We start from the raw sequence: 26,679 nt of genomic DNA on the forward strand, positions 1-26,679 counted from the left end.
CAAACTGGATGGAAGAGCAAGAAGTAAACTGGTAAGAGAGGCTACTGAGAGGCCAATGGCCACTTTGAAGGAGTAACAGGATTTGATGGCACAGAGCGGTCATTAATGGTGTGCATGTGACAACAATTTCACAAGTGCTCCACAATTGTGACTTGTTCAGGAGGGTCACACTTCTCAAGAAAGGCCACTATAAGGCTCATTTGAGCTTTCCCAGAATGCACCTTGAAGATTCTGATGTCAAGTGGAAAAAGGTCTTCTGGTCAGATGAGACCAAAATCAAACTATTTGGCCTCAATACCAAACGGCCCACCAATGCAGCGCACCATCCACAACACACCATACCTACAGTAAAGCATGGAGGGGGCAGCATCCTGTTGTGGGGGGCCTTGGGCTCTCGTTAGGGTAGAAGGAAAAAATGGATGGGGCAAAATGCCGTTAAATTGTTGAGGTAAAGCTGCCACCCTCTGCCAGAAAGATGAAGATGGGCAGAATGTTCACCTTTCAATACGACAACGACCCGAAGCACACATCAAAATTGACCACACAGTGGCTGAAGGAGAAAAAAGTGAATGTCCTGGTGTGGCCAGTCAGAGCCCAGACCTAAATCACACTGAAAATCTGTGGAAAGATCTGAAGATGCAGACCACCAACGCTCACCATCCAATGTGGCCGAACTTGAACAGTTAAACTGTAAAGAAGAGTGGGGGGCAAAACTGATAGAGAAGAATCACCACAGACTCAAGGCTGCCATTAAAGCAAAAGGCGGGTCAACAAAATGACACTGACATTGGGGGGTGATCTTTTATTAATCTCAGTAGGTCTTGTTTTTAATTTTTTATAATTTTTCTGAACTGTAGCTGTGATATCTTTGACTTGAATATTAGAGGTTGCAAAGCTGGAAAAATATGTTTTGTGTGTTTTCATGTAAGGCTGTAAAGCAAAAAAATGGGAATACTTCGAAGGGAAGGGGGATTCTTTTCTATACCCACTGTATACACTGAATAGGACAGTAAATTATATGATTTTTTTTTTCAGTTTGCTTCACAGCTGATCACAAACTAAGCATGAAGACACAATGCTGACAAAGGTAAAACTCCCATTTTTACTTGATAAAATAATCCCTGTTGTAAATGTAGTGTTAAAGTGTACATTAACATTTGCACAATTGATAGCAGCCATTGTGACAAACACTAGCCGAGTTAATATATCTGCAAATAAATGTTCAGAACACAGAGATCACCAACATAAACATGCACGTGACTTTTCCATCAGATATTCACTTCAAAATATGGGACATTTGTACTGTACAATATATGATCATTTGGCTTATCAGCCATCTTTCTAGCATTACTTTGGTTATAAGCAAGTCGAGAAGTTTGGCGCGTGTTCTTATACCTTTCTCTTACGAGTGGTTAGTACTTGGAATGGCTGGATTTGTTTCTTTTCCTGATCCCAAGCCACTGCCTCAGCGTCAATAATGCAAGACACCACATCTGCCTTTTTCACCTGTAAACATAAATGTATTTTTTTTTTTTTTTTTGATGAAGAGGAGGATAAAAATACCAGACAAGCAGAAAATGTAAAGGCAAAGAGAGAGCAATGACCTTGGGTATCCTAGAGATGATGTCAGGATATTTGCTGGTGTTGTTTTCTTGGTTGCGACTATAAATATGAATCTCTCCATTCTCCAAAATATGAATCTGAAAGGAAAGAATAAGACCAGTGAGCAGCACAAAGAGACTAACTGAAGAACTGTTCAAATAAGATTAATGTGTACATTCAACTTTTCTTCAACACACATTCAGGTATACCATTAAAATCCGGTCAAATTAAGATGGATCTATGATATGATCCTCTGAGATCCAAGGATTCGGATTTGATTTTCAGCTCCACTGACATGTGCACTCTGTGGATGTTCTCTTGTTCGTGGTCTCCTCCTGCTTCCCAAATGTGTGCTTGTTGTTAGGACCTGACTTTAATTGATTTCCTTTTTTTTTTTGTCTTGTTCTTCTCACCCTCTACTTTAACACTTACTCTTAATTATTTTCTAATTTGTCTGGGGTCTAATGTGGTGAGGTCTCTGTAGAATCCCTAAATAAATGCAAGGATTATTTCCACTGTTTAAAAAGAAGTGGTAAAGGACATTCATTTGAATCAAATTTTTATTTAATATAAAGTGCCTCGGGAACTAGCAGCATAATATTCACTATGGCATCCAACCAAGCTCAAATCACGTCTTCAAAAGAGCACTTTTAGCGCTGTAAAGACATGATGTGAATGCAGTAGATCGACTGGTTGTTAAACAATGAGACACCCTAAAAGATGGCTTCCTTTTCAATGTTTTTTTTTATTCTTAAAGGATTTAATGATTTTGCCTTAAAACTGGACATGCTGGTGAGGCGGTTTACTTTGGAAACTACCTAGTGGCATGCTTTGAAGTCCCTTCACTTCCAATTGATCCGTGGCTCCCAGAGAGTGCAGGGTATGGAGCTGCAGTCACTTGAGGGTAACAGGAAGACCATTCAAGACTTTGTCTGTTAGCTGTGGAGTGGCCTTTGGTTACCTTTCTCTCAGTTTGTTGGTTGGCTACTCTATAGATATTTATTTTGTTCAGTTTCACTTTTTAGACTTTGGCTTGTTTAAAAGGTTCACGATACAGCTGATGTTTAGGGTTTAGCTTTAATATTTAAAAATCGGGGGCTCCGCTGGCCAAACCTCTGGCCTGCACTACGCTCCAGCTACTTCGTATCTCTGCCGGTCACGTATGTGGATTTCACTTTCACCAAACAACAAATCTTTTATTTCTCGTGGACGCGCATCTTCATTGGGAAGAAACACTACTTTTCCCTAATGGCAACACAAATTAGATGATCTACAAGTCTCTGACTTAAAGTTTAAATCCGAACAATATATTCGATCTCTTTTAGCTGTTCCGTTATTTCACCGAGGAATAATTTCCGTTTGTTTACACTAATGCAATCTTTACTATCAGTTTTTTAACACTTGTGAATTTTAGTACTTTGATTATCTCTAACCATGTGTATCGCGTCGTGTTTTTGAACCTCTTTACGACATTCTACTTTGTCATCTACTTTGTCTTTTATTTACGGCCCCAGGCCTGGTTAAATCTCTTGACACAAAGTCTCATCTCGAGGGACTTGGAATTAACTTTCAGAAAAAGTCTCATCTCGTTCCAGGATTTTTTTTTTATATAATAGAGAGATTTCATAGTTTCAAGTGTTGTCCAGTCTTTCATTCTTTTCACTTTGGGTTTTGTTAATAGGGGACTTTTTTAAGTTGATTAGTTTTCTTTCCTTCTTTAGTCTATTTTATTTCCTTTGTCAATGTTTTTCACTAGTTTCTTTCTTTTGTCCTAATTGTTATGCCATTTGTAAAAACATGTAGGGGCTAAGCTAGACCACAGGATGACTGTTAATCAGCTGCCTTTTTATCTATAGCTGCCCCCATCAAATGGTCTACTGACAAAAACAGAAAGAGAGAGCAACCGCTACGATGTCATTTGTAAAAATCCAGGAGATGTGAATGTCTTTTGACAAACAAACTAAAGGCGGTTTCTCCAGAGGCTGCAATTTTCTACCAAACCCAGAGGACTAATCCAGTATCGCACTACTAGAGCACTACTTTATTATGGAGCTGGGGCTTAGGGCTGTGCAATTTCTTAAAAGTTCACATTGTCATTTCTAAACACAGAGGATGTGCCATATCATTGCCAGTGTGTACGGGCATTTCAGGTCATTCAGCACTCATAGTGCCAGTATTCAGTAATGTTATTACAATGATTCAGAGGCCTTTCATTGCATTGATTTCAAATTACTAAAAATCACAATGACGTATGAGCACAAAACTCTAAAATTAGATCTGCTTCATCATAAAGTAGATCTGAATAAATGTCCACCGACAGGAAACTAAAAGTTGTATATTAGAATATGATATCGAAGGGATGGGTGGTCCACTTCAAGCACTCTGAGTGTGTGAGCACCACAGGGGCGCAGTGCTACAAATATACCTGCACTCTTCCCACTCAAATTTTGTACATGACACACTGATCAGATTGACTTCCCTCAGTTACAGCACACTCCTACTAAACTACCTAACTATAACAATCTGACGAACCTCCGGCTGCAAATAATAGTGCCTGAGAGTGCTCTTGAGAGGCACATAAGTCAAGTCAAGTGAAGTTGGGGAGCATGCGCTGGTACAGTGCATTGCCACACCCACTACACGACGAAACAACTTGGGATCCCGGTTGGCAACCCCACAGGCAGACAGGCGGTCCAGTCCTACCCTCGGGAAATCACCGCACTCGAGGCGGCTTCATGAGGGGGCGTGGTGGCCATAGCAAGCCACGGGGCGATCTGCGCTGTGGGCGTTTCTCACCGAGTGCATAGGTGAGGAACTGCCCACATCCGTGATTGTTTCTGTCGCTAATGTGCTGCAGCTGCTATGGCCCCTCGCTGTATAAAAGAAGAGCGAGTCGGTTCGGAGGGAAAAAGAAAAAAAGAATGAGAGAAAGGAAAAGAGGACGGAGGTTATAGGGAGCGAAGAAGCAAGGCGGTGCAAGAGAGAGACAGAGACACATGGAACGAGCGCTCGCGGGCAGCTGCGAGGAAGCCTGGGTGTTGGGCCTACATCCAGGGGTTGGAGTTTGAAGTCACTCCCGCTGAGCGAGCAGGTAGCGGCAGTGACCAGGGAAAGGCGACTGGCCACGGAAGGCCGGAAAGGCAGCGGGACTCGCAAGGCTTGGAGGTGAAGTCCTTGGTATGGGCATCCTGGAGACCAAGGAGTCCAAGTCTCTGGTCTGGGATGAGTGCCAGATCAAAGCCAGGATCGGGAGGTCTCCAGACCTGTGTATGAGAAAAGGACAGCTGCAGAGAGCGTCTGGCCTGCTGCAAAGCCTAGTCGTGAGAAGCAGGTGAGACGCTAACAGAAAAGCAGCACCAGGCTTGTCGTTGTTGTTTAAAGACTGCTTCCTAAGGAACATTTTAACCTCGTTTTAAAAGGATTGTTTTTAACCTCCACATTTCTTTTATGGATTATTTATTTGAACTTTGAATCACTGCACTATTTATTGAACACTGTTTTTGTTGACTCTTTTAATAAAAGCACTTTGCACATTTATGCCATCCCCTTGCTCGATTGTTTATTGCCTCAACTGTCTAGCTCATCGGTGACATTATCGACGGTGTTGGGTTCAAGGGCTCCCGAACAGCAATGGGACCACACGACCTTGCCTAACACCCAGTCCATACAAGCATTGAACAGAGTAGGAGCAGAACAGACCGCTGATGACCCCCAGAATCAACTGGGGAAAAAAGCAGAGGGTCTGCCTCCACTCTGCACAGCACTCACAGTACCAGTGTATAGGCCGGCCAAGATATCCAGCAATCTCGAGGGGATCCTGCGAACCTTCAGGATGTCCCACAGGGCAGCTCGATCAACTGAGTCGAACGCCTTGCGAAAATCGACAAAGGCTGCAAAGAAACTCTGCCGATATTCGTGTTTGCGCACTATGAGAACCCTCAGTGACAGGATGCGGTCGATGGTAAATTACTTAGGTGTAAAACCAGACTGTTCCGGTTGCTGGTAGGTGAGCAAGTGATCACAGATCCTATTGAGGACGACCCTAGTGAGAACTTTACCCGGCACCGAGAGCAGTGTTATCCCCCTGTAGTTGCTGCAATCCAGGCGATCACCCTTCCCTTTCCAGATAGGGATGACAAGTCCTGTTTTCCAGTCAGTTGAGATAATGCCAGTCTCCCAAACGGAAGCAGAGATTGCTTGCAATGCCAGGAGGCCAGCCTTACCACCAGCCTGGTGTTCACCCAGGCGGCGCATAAGAAGAAACAAAAAAAGGTGACTGAAGTTTGGTACTCTGAATAAATTTCAGCAAATATTTGGAGCCAATTGATGTGGTTCATTTATATAGCCATGTATCCAGCCAATTGGTGATGGACAATATTATTAACCTTTGGCTCAGCCCTACCGGTGCCAAAACACTGATATCGAGAATCAAGTGGAGATAAGAAAGCTATGAATTGTAAATCAGAATGCCAGAACTAAAATCACGAAACTGCACTTGTTCACAGGTCAGATCCACAATCTTGGACAAAGGGCTACTGATGCTGTATTAAAATTTATAACAGACTCTTTGTGATACGAATTGTGGAGCATCTTTGGAGATGATCCTCCTTAACAACTGGGCAAAGTCTGTTAGCAAACCACTACTCATCCACAGAGATTCTAAAAATGGTGGTCTAAGGCACTTACAAACAAAGCTGAAAAAACTTAAATTCTCTCTCAGACAAGAAAATAAAATTAAAAAATAGGCACAAAAATACAGTTTTAAAATTTAATTAAAATCTGTTAATCTAAAAAAAAAAAAACCCTAAACTAAGCTTAGGAACTAAAAAAAAAAAAAAAATCTAAAAACTGAAAAAAAAAAAGTTTGTGAGGACCAAAGTGGCTTTTCTGATTCTTAACATTCATCATTGTTCTTTTGACTGGTTCTCGTTTGTTTTGTAACGTTTCACCATTCTCAGGCATAAAACAAAAATTTCAATTGATGGTTGTCTTTGTTTTGTTTGTTTTTTTTTTAATAGCTTTTGGCCTTGGAGCAAAGTAATTACACATGTAAGGTTAACTCATGCCTGAAAGGAATAAGTGTGCACCCCATAATCACCTTGTTTCCCATTCAGGGTTCACCCACCCGACCTTGCTTACTCTGGATAGATGCATGTCAATTTAAAAAGTAATTGTGCTGCCTATAAGAACAACACTTTAGGACTGCTCAGTAAGATAATATGCTCTATTCTGTCTATATGCTGCTGGATGGATCAGCTAATATCTAAGTTTTCTCATCAAGATACAATTTAAAAAGATGTCAAGGTTACTACTTCAACTGCACAACTCGATATTTTGAATTCCTAAAGTCCTCTGTGCTAAATGGTGCATCTTGACTTCCACTTTCAATTCACTTCCCCTTAATGTATCGATGTTTTACTAATCTTGTTCATTTCTGAGAATTCGTGCATGGGCCTCGCCTCTTGACAGACAGTTCCAGCTCTTGCCATAATTTAAATTAAGTCTGTGCTACCATACTGCCGTTAATGGAGTCCATGGACATAAACTGAAGTCCGTTTCATCTAATGTGAAGCATACATTGATTTGAGTGCATGTCTTTCTATTTTAATTCAACTTAAAATGTGGGTAAAGTAGAAACAAGTGCTCCACAATGTCAAAAGCCAATATCAGGCTGTTGGGAGTGACAGGACACATCCCTGCAAAAGACGCCAATCCACTGTAGCGTGTACTCACGTACCCACTCATACTCCTTTATAAAGAGCCAGGAAATGCGTACTTAGGACAAAGAAGAAAGCCTACAAATCTGGTTTTATTGTACTAATTTGTACCTTCTTTTTAATCTAACAGATAGTCATCTCTAGAAAAATACACAAAATTAGTCATTAGTTAGCCAGATCTTTGAAAAGTACTGGAATTGACACAACACTATTAGAGAGTCCATCAACACACAAGATCAGACTTTAATTTCATGTTCACCATAGAGACTGTGCATCAACATACCTGAGCTCTTTCTCCATCATATTTATATTCACAAGTAAAAGCAGCCTCATCAAACCTCTTCATCACCTCACCGATTCCACGTGTAGGGTGGGCCAACATTGGCTTTAAGGGCACCCCTGAGGAAAACATACAAAACAATATCTGTGAAGATTACATCTGTGTTGTGATGTGAGATTCTGCATATAACTTGATAAATGTTTTGTATGTCTTTATTTATAATTTAGGCAAACCAATGTAATTCAGTGTTACTTTGGTGAGAGGCATTCTTGTTTAACGCCCAAGTTTACAACTTTGCTTTGTAATTTTACGACAGGGTTTGGGGCATGTGTCTTAAACCAGTTTGATGAGTATTTCTTTGCTAAAGTCTTTTCTCCCATCCCACACACAAAGCCAGGTTAGCGTAATATATGGTCTTGGGGGGCAGGAGATAAGATGTTCTATTTCCCCCATTGGTCTGAGGCAGGGGTCCTCAATCACGGTCCTGGAGAGCCGCAGTGGCTGCAGGTTTTTGCTCCAACCCAGTTGCTTAATAAAAAGCACTTCTTGCTAAAGTAACACTTCTGCTTCACTTTAGTGATTTTGAGCCCTTATTGCTTAATTTGGTCTTAAACAGCTATTTAAATTGCTCCTTATTATCAATGACATGCAAATGACAAGAGAGAGCAGCATTTCTCCATTTAGCTTCTTTACATTTACACCTGTGTGTGTTTATCTGCACTATTGGGTTTAATGAAATACTTGGAAGAAAAATGAAGAGAAAAAAGTGAAGGACTGAGAATCACTCGTCCATTTTAGCCTTCAAATCATTTGCATGATAGAAAGGGAAAGAAAATCTAGGATATGAGAATGAGCTGACATAGCAGAGTTAATTTAATTTCATAGCTTGTTAGTGCTTTATTGGCAAGAATTGCTTTCTAATTAAGCAGCCAGGTCAGAACAAAAACCTGCAGCCACTGCGGCTCTCCAGGACTGGGATTGAGGACCCCTGGTCTGAGGTATGGCTGTTTGGAATAGGCTTGTCTCAGAGGCCTTCAAGTACCATGATATCCTATTGGCTGTAGGGAGTTGGACAGAAAACCTATAACTTTGCTTGCTCAACCACATTCTCTCTCTCTAACCAACATATGATGATAGAAGCATCTCTCTTGCTAACCTGTGATGATGAAGACAACACAATGAAGAGCACAGCTCAGCAGCCATATTGAACAGACATGTGGCTGAAAGCTGAGCACCAACGATGCTTTAACTAGAGACATTTAGAGTAACTAACAAGTCTGTGTGCCACCTGAATTACACATCACCATTTTATCAGGTTATATGGTTGTCAATATTCAAGTGTACTTTGCATTTTGTTATTATTTATGAATATTATCAGTGATGCATTATTTTATGTGTAACTTAACTCCTGCTTGTCTTTTTACTACATCTAATTGCCTGAGGTTGTAGATATAGAAGGGAACGTGGGGATAAGTTATATACAGTGGTAAGTCTGTGAGATTAGGCATTCTAAGGCTACATATTAATAATACAATAGGGGAAAGTAGAGCAATATATATATTACTCTACCAAGATAAAACAATCTGTCTGCATCAGGAGAATGGTCAGATTATTTGTTCCATATACAAACGAGGCACAGACGGCATTGGTGGAGGTGAATGAAAAACTGGAGACAAATGTGGAAGAAAGAATATAAAACATAACAGAAAAGACTAGGAACAAGGCTGGGGGGGATTTTAGTCAGATAAAGCACATGAAAGATGAGCAAGGTTTGGTCATAAGTGAGCAATTTTAGATTATCAACAGATGGAAGAGGTTGGAATGAAGAAAATCTAAGGGTAGTATTTGGGGATGGAGTCAATATGAAGGGTAACTACTGAGAATAAGGAGGGAGGAAGTACAGGAGGCACAGAAAAGAATCAAACATGGAAAGGCAACAGGAGTGCATAAAATACCAGCAGAATTGTGTAAGAGTTTAGGACAGTGAAAGGCAACCTTTTTCGAGTTGCGGCGCACTAAGTCCAAACATTTTCTTTTGCGGCGCACCTGAGGGACTGCCCATAAATAAAGTCGTGACGACACAATTTATGGACAATCGCCAATAAAAACAGTTAATTTTACGAGTTTGAAGGACATTTTATTAATACAGGAATCAAAGGATAAATCTTAAACTTAATTAATGTGAACGTTGAGATTGTTTCTCAGCACATACGAGATTGATGCGAGGATTAATTTTCGAAAGACAGACACGCATTTCCTTGTCGATCATTTGAAGTCTTTCGCGTTTCTTAGACTTCATTTCCGTAAATGTTCTGTTATCTGTTTTTCCAACATAAAATATTTTTTAAACATTATCTTTTTAATCAACCAAAAGTTCAAAAACATTTGCAATTTTAAATATTTTACAAAAGTTTTTGTGGCGCCCCAAGAAAATTCCACGGCGCACCGGTTGCCCGACAATGGTTTAGGAGAAGAGGGAGCAGATGTGTTGTAGGATCAAATGAAGAATATCTGAAAAGGAGAAAATGTCAGTGGAATGGAGGAACAGTGGGAGTGTACCCATTGTTGTGGTGTGAAATTCTGTATATAAGTTGATAAATATTTTGTATGTCTTTAATTGTAATTCAGACAAAGCCATGCAATATTAGTGTTACATCACTGTTAAGAACAGCAATGGTTTGACGGTTAAGAACCCCTTTTTTAGGACTATTTGTTAGTGTTATTATTTTATGAATATCTATACTAATAAAAGGCAAAGCCCTCACTCACTGACTGACTGACTCACTGACTAATTCTCCAACTTCCCGTGTAGGTAGAAGGCTCATTCCTTACAGCTTACTTACAAAAGTTGGGCAGGTTTCATTTTCAAATTCTATGCATAACGGTCATAACTGGAACATACTTTCATCCATATATACAGCTATAGCCTGCAGCTCGATCGCCGTGTGAGGTGGAGTTGTGTCCGCGTCATCACGCCTCTCACGTGTGCCTGCCTATATAAGGTAAATATTCGCGGGTGAAGGACTGTGCTTAGCATATTCATAAGTGCAGCTACTGCAGAAATCAGTACGCCTCCCACGGAATTGAGCTAAATATTCGCGACCACACACTCGGTATACGAACAAGCCAGTTTCCCTTTCGGTTTGTACATGTTCAGTCTCTCCCTGTGCATTTCCTGTGCAGCGAGCAAGAGAGCGCGAGACAGACGCACCACACACAGGCAGCGCGACACACACACACAGGCAGCGCGAGACAGCGCGACACACACACGGAGCGCGAGACAGCGCGACACACACACACGGAGCGCGAGACAGCGCGACACACACACACGGAGCGCGAGACAGCGCGACACAGACAGCGCGACACACAGTCACACACACACACAGGCAGCACAAGAGATGGACGCAGACACAAAGGCAGCGTGAGAGACAGCTGGACACATAAGGTAGGAAGGCAGTTAAAGAATGCACTGGTCTTCATTTTGTTTTCACTTCTTTTTCCAGCGATCTGTTCGTAGCGTGCATTGTTGCAATGTTACTTTTATTGGTGGTTTATTAATTTACAGATTTTTTCAAGTGTTCATTTTTCCCCTGTGCTTAAAACTCATTAAAAGAAGTGCTTTTAGCCAGTGGTTGGTAGCGCTATAGCGCGAATTATTGCAGTGTTTGTTTTCTCTGTTGTTCAAGGTTTTCTCAGTGTTATTCAATGTTTTTACATTTAGTTTACTATTACGCTGTGTATTCTATGGTATAATTATATTTGTGCTTAAAAACTAAAAAAATCTATATTTACATGCAGTTCATATGGTCTGGAACAGATTAAATGTATTTACATACAATCAGTACTATGGGGGAAATTGCTTCGGTTCACGACCAAATCGGTTTACCTCCAAATACGAACCCGATTGAAAGAAATAATGATGATCAAACCCTTGATGACGGCAACACTCATTAACAGTCACAAAACAATTACTGTATATTGACAATCATGTTACATTATTTTTAAAATGTTTCCTTTTCTTTTTCATAACTTCTTTAACGCACTACTTCTCTGCTGCGAAGCGCGGGTATTTTGCTAGTTATCAATAATACATTAAAGTCTAACTTAACTCCTGCTTGTCTTTTACTACACCTCATTGCCTGAGGTTATAAATGTAGTGGGGAAGTTGGAGAGAAGTTATAAAGTACAATACCTTATAAACTGTGAGATTTGAGGCCTTCTACACATTAAGGCTACATATTAATAACACAAAAGGGGAAAGCAGAGGAATAGAACACTCTACCAAGGTAAAACACCCTTTTATAAGTAAACGGTGACATTCAGGATTGTGGAAACTATAGAGGGATAAAGCTGATGTCACACGCAATGAATATTGGGAAAAGGGTTATAGACAGAAGAGTTAGGGAAGAGACCACCATAGGCGGGAGCAGTCTTTGTATTCAGACAGCTCATAGAGAAACATCAAGAAATAAGAGAAAGGACTGCATATATTGTTTATTGCTTTGGAGAAGGGGCCACGTCAAGAGGTCTGGAGGTGCATGAGAGAGAAAGGAGGACCAGAGAAATGTGAGACATTTGTCCAGGATATGTCTGAGAGAGTGAGGACTCGGGTTAAAAGAAGTTTTGGGTTAACAGACAAGATCCCAGTTAAAGGAGGTCTACACCAGGGATCTTCTTGAAGTCCAAACCTTTTTGATCTCGTTATGGATATGTTGAGTCGTGAAATAAAAGACCAATACCCCTTGATATCAGCTTTGTGCTGATGACACTGTGTTGTGTAGCACCAGAAAAGAGGAAGTGGAGAGGAAGTTAGAAGAACAGAGAAGGGCTTCGGAAGAAGGAAGACTGAAGATGAATAGGAAGAAGACAGAATATCTGAGGTTTAATGATGATCAGGATTCAAAAGTTAGCCTATATGGAGAGCTATTGAGAAGTGTGGATAAAGTTAAAATATCTAGGATCAGTAGTAGTCGAAGATGGAAAATGAGATACAGCAATAACCCATAAAGTGCAGTGGGGATGGAACAATTGGAAGAAGGTATCAGGAGTATTGCGTGATCAAAGAATTAGGATGAAGGTTAAAGGTGAGGTTTTTAAGACAGTAGTAAAACCAGCAATGATGTACAGGTACAATAAAAATGGGAGAGACATTTAAGAAAGTACAGGAAAGTAGGTTGTAGTGGTATGGACATGTGATGAGGAGAGACAATGAATAGTGGGGCAAAAGAGTGAAGGGAATGGAAGTCCAGGGGAAAAGAAAGCAATGGAGGCCAAAGCTGAGTTGGATGGATAAAGTAAAAGAAGATCTGAAGAAAAAGGGTCTGACTGGAGAAGAGGTGCAAGACCAAGCTGTTTGGACAAGGCTGATCAGGCACATAGAAAAGGGAAAAGAGGAAGAAGAAGCAGAACAAGGACCAAAACAAAATCATTCACTTGCACTTGTATTAAACAGTACAAATACTGTCAAGTTTCAAAGATAAAAAAAATTAGTAGCTATCAATACCTGGGGTTAGCTTGCAGCGTTTGGGAAGCTCATCAATGCCCTCTTCCAATATGACAGGAATGATGGCATCATAATTAGGGAGCTCACTAAAGGAAGATAACAAACACCCGTGAGTGATGGGGGAAAAAAAGAGCTTCAAGATACAAAAACTAAAAAAATCTTACCAGTAGGTCTGCTTCAGAATGAGGGCCTTCTCTTCAATCCAGGCCTTGCGTGACTCAGAAGACTGTCCCTTGCCTGCATCGACAATTTTGGGTGGGAATTCTAGAAGACAGATAGTTAAGGCAGATGACACCTTGTGTACCTGATAGTGGTAGATACTCGGCTAGTTAGAAATATGATGCAGGCAGGATGAAGTCACCTGTTTCTATCTGCTTCTGCTGCCCGTTTATGTACCTCATCAAACTCGTATTACTAAGCCCTTCTACAATACCAAATGTACTAAACCTCTCTCTTCTAGACAGATGCATGCCTGGGCAAAATGGAGTGAGTTTTTTCCCCGTCCACCGAGAGGATATAGACATAAAACACCAGAATTCAAGATGAAACTGAAGAGATTTTTACTAGCATTACCTCCCTCGACTATTGACAATAATATTACGTTCCAAACTACCATGTTTTTATTTAAAAAAAAAAAGTTTTTTAAACAAAAATGGTCTCCGTCCACATTGGTGTTTTTGCATCTTTGACAAAAGTATACCCATTATTAAAAGGGACTCAACTGCATATGCCGGTGACCCATGCGTACATTGGGCATGCATGCATTGGCGGCAAACCCTTTGAAGAGACCGTGTAGTGAAAAATTTCAGGGCCCTACGAAAAATTAGATTCTCATGTGCTTCATGCACTTTCAAAAAACTATCAGCACACGCAGGACTCTGATAGTTTGTTCACAGCTTAGGAAAAGAAACTGGAGAGAATTGTCCCCATGTCACATTAATGTGAAAGTGACAGTCTTCAGAGCTGCCGATGGTCATCTAGTCATCAATAATAATAATAATTCTTTGCATTTATATAGCGCTTTTCTCATTACTCAAAGTGCTCAGCAATTGCAGGTTAAGGGCCTCACTCAAGGACCCAACAGTGCAGAGTCCCATTTGGCATTTATGGGATTCGAACCGGCAACCTTCCGATTGCCAGTGCAGATCCCTAGCCTCAGAGTCACCACTCCGCCTGACATAAAACGAAATTAAAATAAAAATCATTAAATAAAATCAAAGCCAATTTTAAAGTGACACTTAAAAAATATTCAATCGCGAGATGATTGACTATAAGCAGTGCACAGCAATAGCAATGCAACTTACATTAAAGAACATTTGTAAAACTAACTCAATAAATGAATAAAGTGCATGTGTGCGTCTATTTCATTGCTTTACTACATTGTCTCTCTCTCTCTCTGGCCTGTCACATTGTGAGCTCGGCTGTATTCTACACCTGTCCAATTTGTTAAGCGCCTTGTTATTCATTTTTCTGCAGAATGCGAAGCTTCTCCTTACCAAGCAGATTAACTTTAAGTAATAAATGCTGATTAGAGGCGGTCAACAGTTATTTGTGATCCAATTTTCACCTGGTTCTGAGTTTTTCACAATTACGGTAACACAGCAGCCCTCAGGATTTATGGCAAAATTGTTGTGACTGGTAAGTGATTTGCTTTTTTTCACATGGATGCAGCATTTAAACTTTACAAAACCCAATTTAGATGCAGGGAAGAAGCACAAGTGCCATGGAAAGCAGCTCATTTATTATGCCCACCAGGTTGATTTTTTTCTTCTAGTAAGGGAGTCAGGGAGTGAGCTGCTGTGATAAGCAGGACCCAATGAGGGAAGGGCTACAAAATAAGCACAAACCAATCAGAGGGAGAATACAGTAGTGCATCGTTTTCGGAACACGACCTTTATGCCTGCCCACACTCATATGCTGACGCCACATGGATCACTAGAGCATTTCTAAAATTCTTTTGATTCCGAGTCGAAAATGACAAGGTAGGGTGGACGAAAGGCAAAAGCGTAGACAAATGTATGCATCTTTAAATGAAAACGCATTAGTGTGAATGGGGCCTATTACAACAACAAATAAACAAAAAGAAAAGTAGATCATCATATTTTGAACACAACATAGATATACCATCTATATAAAAGGACATGTCCTGTATTCATCAGTATGAATAGCCACTGAGTAACATTACCATGTGCGGATAAAACCTCTCACTCAAGTTGCTACTTTGAGTGTCTGTGCCACTTGCCAGGAGAGTTGAGGTTTTTAATATTGCTTTTTTTGTGTTACATGTGTCCTGTATAGCATGGGGTACTTAGATTTATTCCGTTGGAAGACCCAAATTATAACATAAGTACCATATTGGTACCCAAGAACAGAATTATAATGTCAGCAGAGACAAACAGACAAATAAGAAAGGCCAGATAATAATAAAATAAAAAAAAAAACAGAAGCTCTTGTTTCTCTTCAAGCATTATTACTAAAAGAGAGCAGCGTGAAGCAACTATAATCAGCGGTTCTCAAACTGGGGTCCGTGGTCCTGAAGCGGGACCGCGAAAAATGATTGCATATTTATACTATTTATATTTTTATAATTATTAACCTTTACCATCCGAGGGGAAGTAAGTGACTGAGCTCTGTCGTTACCCCCACCACCTACACCGGACCACTAATTCGCTGTTCTGTTATTCGCTGCCACCGCATTGTTTTCCCACCGTTAACGCTCGGCACAAACCAGCCCTTATTATTTTTATCATAATCAAAGATTATCGATTCTTTCGTAGAATCAAAACACTCTCAGTTTTCGTATATATTTTAGAAGCAAATAAGAGTGCTAAATTTGAAAACAGATAATCAACAAACAACATATTTTACATTTTTTGTGTTTTGAAGTGGTGAAATTGCCCGGTCAACGCAAATGAAGTAAAAGTGTTCATAACGAGACAATTCAAAATAAAGCGATTCCTAAGAGGTGATTTAAAAAAAATCGACAATGAAGAAGAGAGTCTTGATGATCTGGTGGTTCCATTGATTTTGACTTGAATATAATTTTAAGGTCTCATTGAAGCAGAACGACATCTAACAGTGGATAGAATTAGATAAGATCCAAATTCTTCTTGTGAAAGAGTGTTCTGTTGCTAAAAAGAAATAGGAAAAATACTTAAAGCTTAGGAACTTCATACTACCCGAACTCTAGGAAAACAATCGCCTGCTGAGATTATTGACATGGCTTGAACGCAACATATTTCTGAATTTTATTGTGATACGGAACGTAAAATGAATACTGTACCACAATATAAGAAGAGGAAGACAGAAAAGGTTAAAATGCCTGTACATTCCTGCCTTCGGAGGACAATTTAATTCAAGAACAGTTTATTGATTTGATAAATGATGGGGGTGCAAAACATGTTTTCCGTGAAATGTGTTGTAGTGATTTTTGGATTGGAATGGCACAGTCCTATCCCGATGTTGCAAAGATGGCTCTAAGAGTGCCGATTCCATTCGCAACCACCTATGAGTGTGAGACGACTTTTTCCACACTACTTACAATCAAAACAAAATCTCGAAACAGATTAGATGTGACAAATGATATGAGAGTTGCACTGGTCAAAACAAAGCCAAACATAGAAGAACTGGTTAAGGCAAAGCAGAAGCATCCATCCCATTAAAATTTTAACATAAATTTAATAACTGAGATGTACATGATATTTTCCGAATAAATAATTGTCAAAAAATGTTTTATTCACAGCAGCCTGTACCTATGCAGTGCCGCGCTGTGGATATGTGGCAACCTTGTGCAAAGTATTTGGCGTCCTCAATTTTCTTGAAATAATATTGATTTTTTAATTTTTAATAAAAAGGGTCCACAAGCCATCGAACAATTTTTAAAGGGACCGCCACGCAAGAAATTCTAAAGAATTTTGAGAACCGTTGAACTATATAGAGTGACGGACGCCCCTTCTCTATATATTCCAGGGGAGCATGCATGGGCCACACAGTTTCTGACCCGGACCACTTGGTGGCAGCTCCCCTGGGTGACTGCGGTGCCTCAGATGCCCGCAGGGCTCCATGGAAGATGGAATTCTCCACAGCCCTGCTGGGGTGGCCACCAGGAGGCGCTGCAGCAGTTCCTGGGCCTGTTTGGGCCGTAGTTCAGCCACACCCAGAGGTGCAAATAAGAGGCAGGTGGTCAAGCACCTGAAGCACTACCGGGTGAACTATAAAAGGGGCCGGCAGCCACCACTCGAGGAGCCAGAGTCGGGAGGAGGAGGAGAAGGGCAACGCTTGGCGGGAGGAGTGGTGGTGCAAAGAGTACAGTGATCCCCCGCTATATTGCGGTTCAGCTATCGTGCCCCTGCTACATCGTGGATTTATTAATATTATTATTACTAGGGGGCTCTGCCTCCTGCTCACTTCGCTCGCCCACCCCCGGGTTTGGTTTACCGGATAAACAATTTAAAGAGATTGTTATTTTCAAGGGAATTGTTACATATGCATTATTTTCATTTTAACTTTAAAACTTTTGTAAAAACAATATTTGTCCTTTATTTCCTGCCCCGAGCGTGGTTAAATCTTTTTCACAGAACAGTGAAGGGGTTGTGTATTGTCTGAATGCACGCTAAAGAGATGCAATCGGTTCAGCTGCTGTTTTGCTGCTGCTGCTGGCCAGCTGTGTGTTCTGCTTGTCGTGCTTTGCGTCAATCACTTAAAAGCACAGCAGTACAGCAGCTGTCCTTTTGCCACTTCGCATCTCTGCCGCTAGCGTTCTGAATTGTTAGGGCTGGACGCACGCTAAGGAGAAGCTCTCAGATCATCTGCTGGCGAGCTGCGTGTTCTGCTTGTCGTTGTTTTAAGAGCTGGAAGCACCTGAAGTGTGTCTGCCAAAAGCATTCCAACAACTGCTAGGTTAGATGTCAGTCAACTTGTTATAAATTGGTGATTTTTGCACGTCACGCCCTACTTACAAACGTCTCACGGGTTTTGCTTCCTAAGGTTGTAATGCCTAGTCTTGCTTGTCGTCAAAGTGTCTCTCCGAGATGATCAGGTCTCTGTCGCTTCGCTCAACACCCCCCGGAGGTGCGCTACACTCCTGCCATTTCGCGTCTCTCCCGCTCACGTTGTGAAAGGGGGGGGAGCTGAACGCCCGCTAAGGAGAAGTGGACGGATCGGCTACTGGCTTTGTGCTGCTTCTGCCAAAATGCCTGTTCTGCTTGTTGCTCTGTGCGTCGATCATTTAAAAGCCTGTACAGCAGCTGTCTTTCTGTCCCACTGCCTTGTCTTGCGTAACGTTAAGATGTCTCTTGTGGGACGTCAAATGGTCTTCCGAAAAGATCAAGCCTCATCTCCCTGACAAGATTTTTTTTTTTATAATAAAGAGATGTTACTCATATTCTTAGCACAACATCCACATATGTGTTTACATAAGTTTACATGTGTTTAAAACGTGTGTGGGGAGGTATTTTATATCAGGACACTGGTGTTAATATTTGGACAGTCAACTGACTGTCTTCACCAGACACCCAGCTGACCTGAAGTCTTCTGTAGGGATGTAACAGTGGCACTGTCGAGTACCAGCTACTGTTCTGGACATGGAGAATCGCACTCTCTGTTCAGCAACATGAGTTAGGACATCATCATTTGATAAGAGGAAAAAAAAAAAAACTTTGACATTTTTGATAACTTAATGATTTAAAGCTCAATGATTACCATGGTTGACACATGGCACGTTCAGCCTAAGTTTAGGATGGAAAATAAACATAAAAGACTTGCATAAGAAAAGTAAGGTTTGTGTTTTGAGACATAGGAGACCATGAAGAATATTTTAAAAATTATCCGCACATTCCCACATGCCGTTAGGGTGCTCTAAAAATGAAAATCAAAACGATTTTTTTGGATTTGGGAGGTCTGCTGTTCAAACCTTGATATAATTACGCTTCTATTTATTTCATTTTCAGCAAGCCTATATAATAATCTGAATAAGGAGAAAAAAAAAATCAAAAGTCCATGTTGGTTACAAGTATGTGTTTCTGAGGCCTAAACACCGCTAAGCAAACTTAAAACTCAAATTCAATTTTGGTCGATTTCAAGGGGCTGCTTTGACAATGCAGGATCATCTGGTCCAAACATTTTAATTTTGTCACATATCATACAAATTAATGTACCAGCATGCAAAGTCTGAGCCGGCTCAGGTGTTCTTTCTTCAGTGTATCAGATAGAGAGTCATAATTCTTGAGGTGTAATTATAAATATGGATGACCATTTTAATAATGCAGTACTTGTTTGTGATTACTTATTTATTTTAAATTGATTCCCAGCCCTAATAGTAACATAATAGTGAGGCACACAAGTATTTAGGGCAAGAAGAAACATCCAAAACATTAGGCTACTTGATTTGAAGACAGGGAAATGGAAACTTGACTTTCTACCAAGTCAGAGTGGGATGAAGACAAACTCTGGGATGGACTTACCTTGCCCTGGTGGAGTCAGACACACGGCTTGTGCCAAAGCTGCCAGCACAGACTGTTCTGCCAATCCAATTCGAAGCTTTCCACCAAGTGACCTGAAATTCAATTTGACTATTATAACATTTTAAATTAAATGGACAGAAAGAAACCAACAATGCATAATGGTGGCATCCTGTGAGGCTTATGAGTGGGCATGGCCTTAAGATCTACTTTAATGAACATACACAGGCTTCAATCATATCTCGCTGGATATAATGAAAATGACTGGATGGCTATCACCATTGTGCAATTAAGACTAGGGAGAAGCGAGATTATTCACATTTAAATAATTCAAGGATAGAAAATTCATTGTGAAATTGGAGCAACAAGCCAAGTCTTCAAGCAACTAACCCATACAGGGCTGACTCACCTTACAATATAACGGGCCTCAGAGAATCGGCAAGCCACAAACAGTCCTTTGATGATATCAATCTTCTTATTCATGGACTAAATGGAAGAGAAAGTATGAGAGAGAGATTGTCAACAAATAAATGTTTCTATTTTGAATGTAAAGCAAAGCACAAAGTGAGTAAACTATATAAACTGGAAATAAAGCTTGAATGTTGAATAAAGTACATAATATTATATGTAATAAATAATAATACACATACACACACAAACAAATAAAAAAATATATATTACAGTATATCTGTACTAATAAAAGGCAAAGCCCTCACTCACTCACTGACTCATCACTAATTCTCCAACTTCCCGTGTAGGTAGAAGGCTGAAATTTGGCAGGCTTATTCCTTACAGCTTACTTACAAAAGTTGGGCAGGTTTCATTTCGAAATTCTACGCCTAATGGTCATAACTGGAAGGTATTTTTCTCCATTATCTGTAATGGAGTTGAGCTGGAATGACGTGGGGGGGCGGAGTTTCGTGTGACATCATCACGCCTCCCACGTAATCACGTGAACTGTCAACGCAGTGCGTAGAAAACCAGGAAGACCTCAAAAAAGCGCTGAAGAAAACATGCATTATATAATTGAAAAGGCAGCGAAACAATAAGAAGCGAGCGAGTGACATATACTACCATATTCATGATTGATGCTACCTCGAAAAGAAAGCAAGGTGTAAACCTAAACTTTAAATTAAGTTCATAGACAGGCTACCGCTGGCGTTTCACATGCCCACAGGTAATGCGGGATACAAGTTTAATGAGAGGACGCAGGATATAAACGAGAGTTTTGATCACTTTGTAACTAAGATAAAATTGTAGGTGAAGGGGTGTGCTTATGCAAATTCCGAGAGACTGTGTTTGTGGGGGATTGACAGTTAAGGCGGGTGGGGGAGTCACGTCATCATCTCCCTCCCATTCATCTCATTTGGCTCTGAGCTGAGCTTCGCGGCTAACGCCGTCTTCCGAAGCAACTTTGTCAGACTGCAACCAAATACTCACAGAAAAATTCACAAGTTAATACACACGCTGTCTCTAGAGTTTCTACACACTGAATCCTCCAGGCACTACTTACAAAAGGTCACATTGACAATCGTGTTAAGTTATTTTTAAAAACTTTCCTTTTCTTAGCACAAGCACAGCTGAGAAGCTTCGATGCATGTGCTCCATAACGCATTAAAAAATAATGTATTTAATCACACTTTGCATTACAAGCAGATTACATTGATCAGCGCATCCCAATTCATTTTACCCTCGCACCACCTTAGTTTGAGAAGAAGTATGAAAAAATATGAGGTTAACACAGAAAAACAGATCACCAATTCAAGCTTTATAAATAATCGATTCGCCATCAATAATTGTTTTGGTAAAGCCATCCTCCTTCCATTTTATAATTTTTCCGCCACTAGCCATGATTAAATGAACGGTAAAAAACTAAGAGCAAAGCGAGGGTGACTTATTTAGGCAGGCATATATATGACAGCAACACTCATGACAATGTCAATCATGGTATGCGTTATTATTAAAATGTTTCCTTTTCTTTTCATTACTTCTTTAACACACTACTTCTCCGCTGCGAGGGGCGGGTATTTTGAGATATATATATATATATATATATATATATATATATATATATATATATCATATAATACATGAATGACCTCCAAAGATCGCTGAGACTTTTGATATCATGAACGAGTCTGCAAAAACTGTGGTCTCCTGCCCAGCAAAAGTCGAGCAGCCAGCGTGCGTGCATAGCTGTGCCGGCCTTTGAGACGCTGACTGCGCTTCTGCTTTAAGTCAAAGTGAGCACTTTTAATTTTTTTCATCCTCCCCCTGCGCTATAGCCCAGACAAGTGCAAACACGGGACCCCTTTTCTACACCACGGCAAAATAATATTAAGGCAATTCACACTTTCTTTTGCACGTGCCATCACAGCCGATTAATGGCAGGGACGTCTCACCAGTCTACACAAGACCCACCGCGACTGTCCCCAAAAGCTGATCATAACGTCAGCGAACACATCTCTCTATACTATATAAAAGAAAAAGGCAACTTTCCTTTCTTTACACCTTTTTCCTTTGATCCCAAACCAAAGCCTTTCTCTTAACACTGCAGAGGACACAAAACTAATTTTCTTTAAATGCCGGTAAGGCACATTACCAGAGGCACAAATTTGAACGTTCACATAGAAAATGTAATTTCTATACCACAGCCGTCGTGTAGCGCCTTTCAAAAGGGATCTACTACCGAGAGATGATCCATATAGGCCTACATTTTAGCTGCTGTTAGTTACTTACCTGTTGTGTTACACCGTCTTTAAAATGTAGTTTACCCGCAACCACTCCAGTAGTGCTCAATGTACCTGTACTTCTTAAAAGCGTTAATGTTTTACTGTTTAATAACTTATAGACTATATTTTATTATTTCTCACTTGCACTCAGTGACCAAAGCTATACACACACATATATAAAAGCTATACACACAAGTATATGTATGTGTATATATATATATATATATATATACATACATACATACACACATATATATAATTTGTGTGTGTATATATGATGTAGATAGGTATGTATATATATATATATATATATATAGATATGTAGATATGAAGATATGTATGTGTATATATATGTGTGTATATATATATATATATATATATATATGACAGCAGCAATCCAAGCTGTGAGAAAACAGTAAAAAGGAGGCGTGTCAGACGTCGTGGTACATTTTCTGATGCAGCTACCGAAAATAACTTTGTGACGCTGCCGCCAAATACACAAAACAATTACTTTGACAATCATGTTACATTATTTTTAAAATGTTTCCTTTTCTTTTCATAACTTCTTTAACACACTACTTCTCCACTGCCAAGCACGGGTATTCTGCTAGTTATATATATATATAAAAAAAATATATACATATATGTATATATAAAAAATATATATATACATAATATAAATATAATGTCGCATGCGGCTGGGGGTGGAGCCCAGCCGGGACACCCAGGAGGACTGGAGGAGGGCTTGTACTTCCTCCAGACCCCGAGGGGGCGACCGCCCTTGTTGTATTGGGGGCCACAGGTAGAGGGCTTGGAAGCCCAACCCTGTAGGGGTCCATGGCCACCGCCAGGCGGCGCCCCGGTGCCTGAAGAAACCTGGAGCCCAGCACGGGGAAGAGGAGCAGGGACACCCGAAGGGCTTCCGGGTGCGCAGCCAGCACTTCCGCCACACTGGGGCGTGTCTGCGGAGGAATGCCGGGAAGCAGCTGGAGCCCATCCGGGTTCCTATATAAGGGGCCGCCTCCCTTCATTCAGTGGCGGAATTTGGGTGGAAGAAGGACGGAGCTGGAGAAAGGACTGGAGGCGGCCAGGAGAAAGGCATTTGGACTGTGAGGCCTGGACTTTGGGGGATCGGTGCTGGAGGCACGGGGACGTGCACTAAACTTGGTTGTAAATATAGTGTAAATAAACGTGTGTTGGGTGCAACAAACGATGTCCGTCTGTCTGTGTCCGGGTCAGGTTCCACAATAATAATAATAATAATAATAATAATACTACATTTTAAATAGAGATATTCACAGTACAGTTCAAGCCTTCTGGATTTTCAATACCGGAAGAACACATCAGCTTTCCTTTCTCTCCACCCCTCTTTGATTACCTATTTCAGTTGTGGAAAAATGTCAATTTTGTAGACTTCATAAAAGGTAACTACATGATTTAATTCATTTATGTTAGGTAGAATTCCTAGAGGTGGCTTGGTGGTCTTGTGGCCTCGGGAACCCCCTGCAGATTTTTTTTTTTTTTCAGCCATCTGGAGTTTTTTTTTTTTTCTGTCCTTCCTGGCCATCGGACCTTACTTTTATTCTATGTTAATTAGTGTTTCCTAATTTGAATTCTTAATTTTTTTTTTTTGTCTTTCTTCATCACTTTGAGCTACATTGTTTGTATGAGAATGTGCTATAGAAATAAATGTTGTTGTTGCTGAATCGGAACTTCACAGGTGAGCAGTTATGTGGTACAATAGGAAGGCTAAAATAAGAGGGGAATTTTAGAGTTATCCATTATTTGGTTCAAAACTGTTTTGGTACCAGTGCTGAGGTTTCGAAAGGTGGTATCGATACTGAAGTCAAAATGAAATAAATATATAGACAATATTTTAGTAATTAACCCGCTTATTTGAATTTTCTCTGCATTTACCAAAAATCAAACTTGTATTACAATAAGCCCCAATAAACTGGATCCTAAACCTAATTTAATTTTGAGTGCATTTACAATGCCCTTCTGCTGCCTACGTGACTTGCTGACTACCGTATTCGCAGTGTTACATGACTTTATGTAGTGTACCCAAAAAACCAACAGCTACACAAAACATGGATTGGATTATAAAATACAGTATGACTCCAATCAGCTGAACCCCAACTTGGCCCCAACCAAAAAGAAAACTTAAAACTCACAGCATTTCCGGTCATTTTGGCAATATCCGTCAGCTTATTAAAAACTCCAACAACAGTGAGGTTGGGAGGCGTGAACATCATGCGCTGGTTGCTGCGAGAGCTCTCTGCCACCAGGCCCAGATCTCCCTTCTCCTGGGCTTCTGCTTTGATCTTGTCTAGCTGGCGACCTGACAAGAATGATGGTTTCAAGTGGGTATATAAAAAGATCACTTTACACGATGAGTTATAATCACATTTGGGTTTATCATTACATTTTGCTTTTTATAAATACAATTATTTTGGGCATTATTCTGGTCATGAAGACTGAAGACTTCCTGCTCAGGAAAATGCAGTCCTATTGAACTAAGTGTTGTCTCTTCACTTCAGGTATCACTTCACATTAAATATGTTATTTCAATTGCTCAAACATTTCCCCATTTAATTGATTCTATGCAGTTCAAGATGCCTCATCGATTATGCTGTAATTATGTTTTCTTTATTATACAATCATAACGCAGTGGGCTGGCGCCCTGCCCGGGGTTTGTTTCCTGCCTTGCTCCCTGTGTTGGCTGGGATTGGCTCCGGCAGACCCCCGTGAATCTGTGTTAGGACATAGCGGGTTGGATAATGGATGGATGGATGTATGCAATCATAATATACAGGATGAAGCACTGAAAGATCAATATATTTATAAATGCAAGTCTATTACATTGTTACAATACAGACTAAACAGAAGAGGACTGTAGTGCAAGTCAACCTTTCATTAAAAATGTTAAATACATCAAAATAACAAACTACACCATTTCCATAGATGTCTTCTTTTTGAATCAATATAGTTATTAAGCTATTTTAAATTAACATCCCAAACCGTCCTACCTGTGGCTTGAGCGACCGCTTTCATCAGCACAGTTTCTCCGACACCCAACTCTAATCCCAGAAATGACGGGCCAAGTCGGTTTAGGCAAAGATACAGAGATGGAAGGAGGTCTTGAGGAGTGAGCACAATGATTGAGCGGAAGAGATTGCTGAGAATCTCAATGATCCTCAGTCTAAAAGGAAGAGAAGATTTAAGATAAGAAAAAGTGCCTTTTAAAGCGCCAGTATTAACTTGAAAAACTAAACACAATTATCAGAACAAATCCTTAAGAATAACTAATTTTTCAACACAGAAAATATAGAAAGGTATGAGAATTACAAGAACCAAAAAAAGAATAAGACATAGACATAAAGAGAAAAACCCCTTATTAAATATATATTCATTTTGGGTTAAGCTGCTGTTTATGAAAAGCTTACAGAAGACAGAAAAAGACAACTATGGTGGCAAGAAAAGGTTGTAGCAGCACTACATAAAGAGGTACTACATATCCCAGCGGCCCTGGTAGTATTACACTATTTGACAGTTCAGAGGGCACAGGGGCTGCTGGGAAGAAGATCGAGGCAGCAGGCCCTTTATAAAGGGAACTGAAGGATCGCTATCGTCCGTCCGTCTATTCATAAACTTCTCACCCATTTGAAATATCCACAGTTTACCTTGGATTACTGTGCCTGCCTGTTTGTGTCAGTTTGTACGGATTGGGTACGTCTTCATCAGAGGGAGCGCCCCCAATCACCTCACCAAACGTTACATTACTTACAGTGAAACATTCATTTGGCCTGGCGAGCTTTGTTGGGCTGAACGGCCTGTTCTCATCTACAGCGTTCTAATGTTCTTTCTGTTCACAGGATTTTTCACTCGCCCATCGTCAACTGCCGCTGCTACACTGGATATCGTCATTAATGTTTATTGTTTGAGTTTGTTGTTGAGCCGTGTAATAATTTATTATTGTTGTCGGGGATGTAGGGAGGGCCTTTTGCATATGCGTTTTTGTTATATTGCATGTTCTTTATTCCTTCATTTGATTACTATATTTCATTATCCTTTATTGATTCACTGGGCTACTAACTGTGTCTCTGTGAGCGAGTGTGTGTGTGCATGCGTGCGTGCGTGTTGGGTCAATGCTGGGTGTGTTCCTTGAATCCCCACCATAAAATAAATAAATCACCATATCTCCAACGGTGTGAATCTTAGAGTCACCACAACCGCTATAAGGTATGTGAACAAACTTGAGACAAACACAACATTCTAACGCTCTTAACACACAAACAATTAGAATCGTTCATGTCTTTACTGAGCACACCCATCAAACCTTCAAGTATGCTGTGAAAAAGTAAGTGAACCCTTGGATTTAATAACT

At 40.4% G+C, this 26,679-nt stretch overlaps 1 protein-coding gene across 1 annotated transcript in view; it reads right to left on the reverse strand.

Annotated features, from left to right (window-relative positions):
• Nucleotides 1–26,679, reverse strand: part of lig1 (ligase I, DNA, ATP-dependent) — an 89,213-nt gene that overhangs the window by 31,211 nt on the left and 31,323 nt on the right. Inside the window, exons 10-18 of the mRNA XM_039743857.1 lie at nucleotides 25,322–25,494; nucleotides 24,467–24,633; nucleotides 19,970–20,046; nucleotides 19,564–19,655; nucleotides 13,267–13,366; nucleotides 13,103–13,188; nucleotides 7,603–7,718; nucleotides 1,605–1,700; nucleotides 1,396–1,506 (exon numbers count right to left, since the gene is read on the reverse strand). Coding sequence (XP_039599791.1) covers nucleotides 1,396–1,506; nucleotides 1,605–1,700; nucleotides 7,603–7,718; nucleotides 13,103–13,188; nucleotides 13,267–13,366; nucleotides 19,564–19,655; nucleotides 19,970–20,046; nucleotides 24,467–24,633; nucleotides 25,322–25,494 — 1,018 coding nt within the window. The remainder of the gene's footprint in view (nucleotides 1–1,395; nucleotides 1,507–1,604; nucleotides 1,701–7,602; nucleotides 7,719–13,102; nucleotides 13,189–13,266; nucleotides 13,367–19,563; nucleotides 19,656–19,969; nucleotides 20,047–24,466; nucleotides 24,634–25,321; nucleotides 25,495–26,679) is intronic.

Source organism: Polypterus senegalus, chromosome 1, assembly GCF_016835505.1.
Source record: "Polypterus senegalus isolate Bchr_013 chromosome 1, ASM1683550v1, whole genome shotgun sequence".
Classification (NCBI taxonomy): domain Eukaryota; kingdom Metazoa; phylum Chordata; class Cladistia; order Polypteriformes; family Polypteridae; genus Polypterus; species Polypterus senegalus.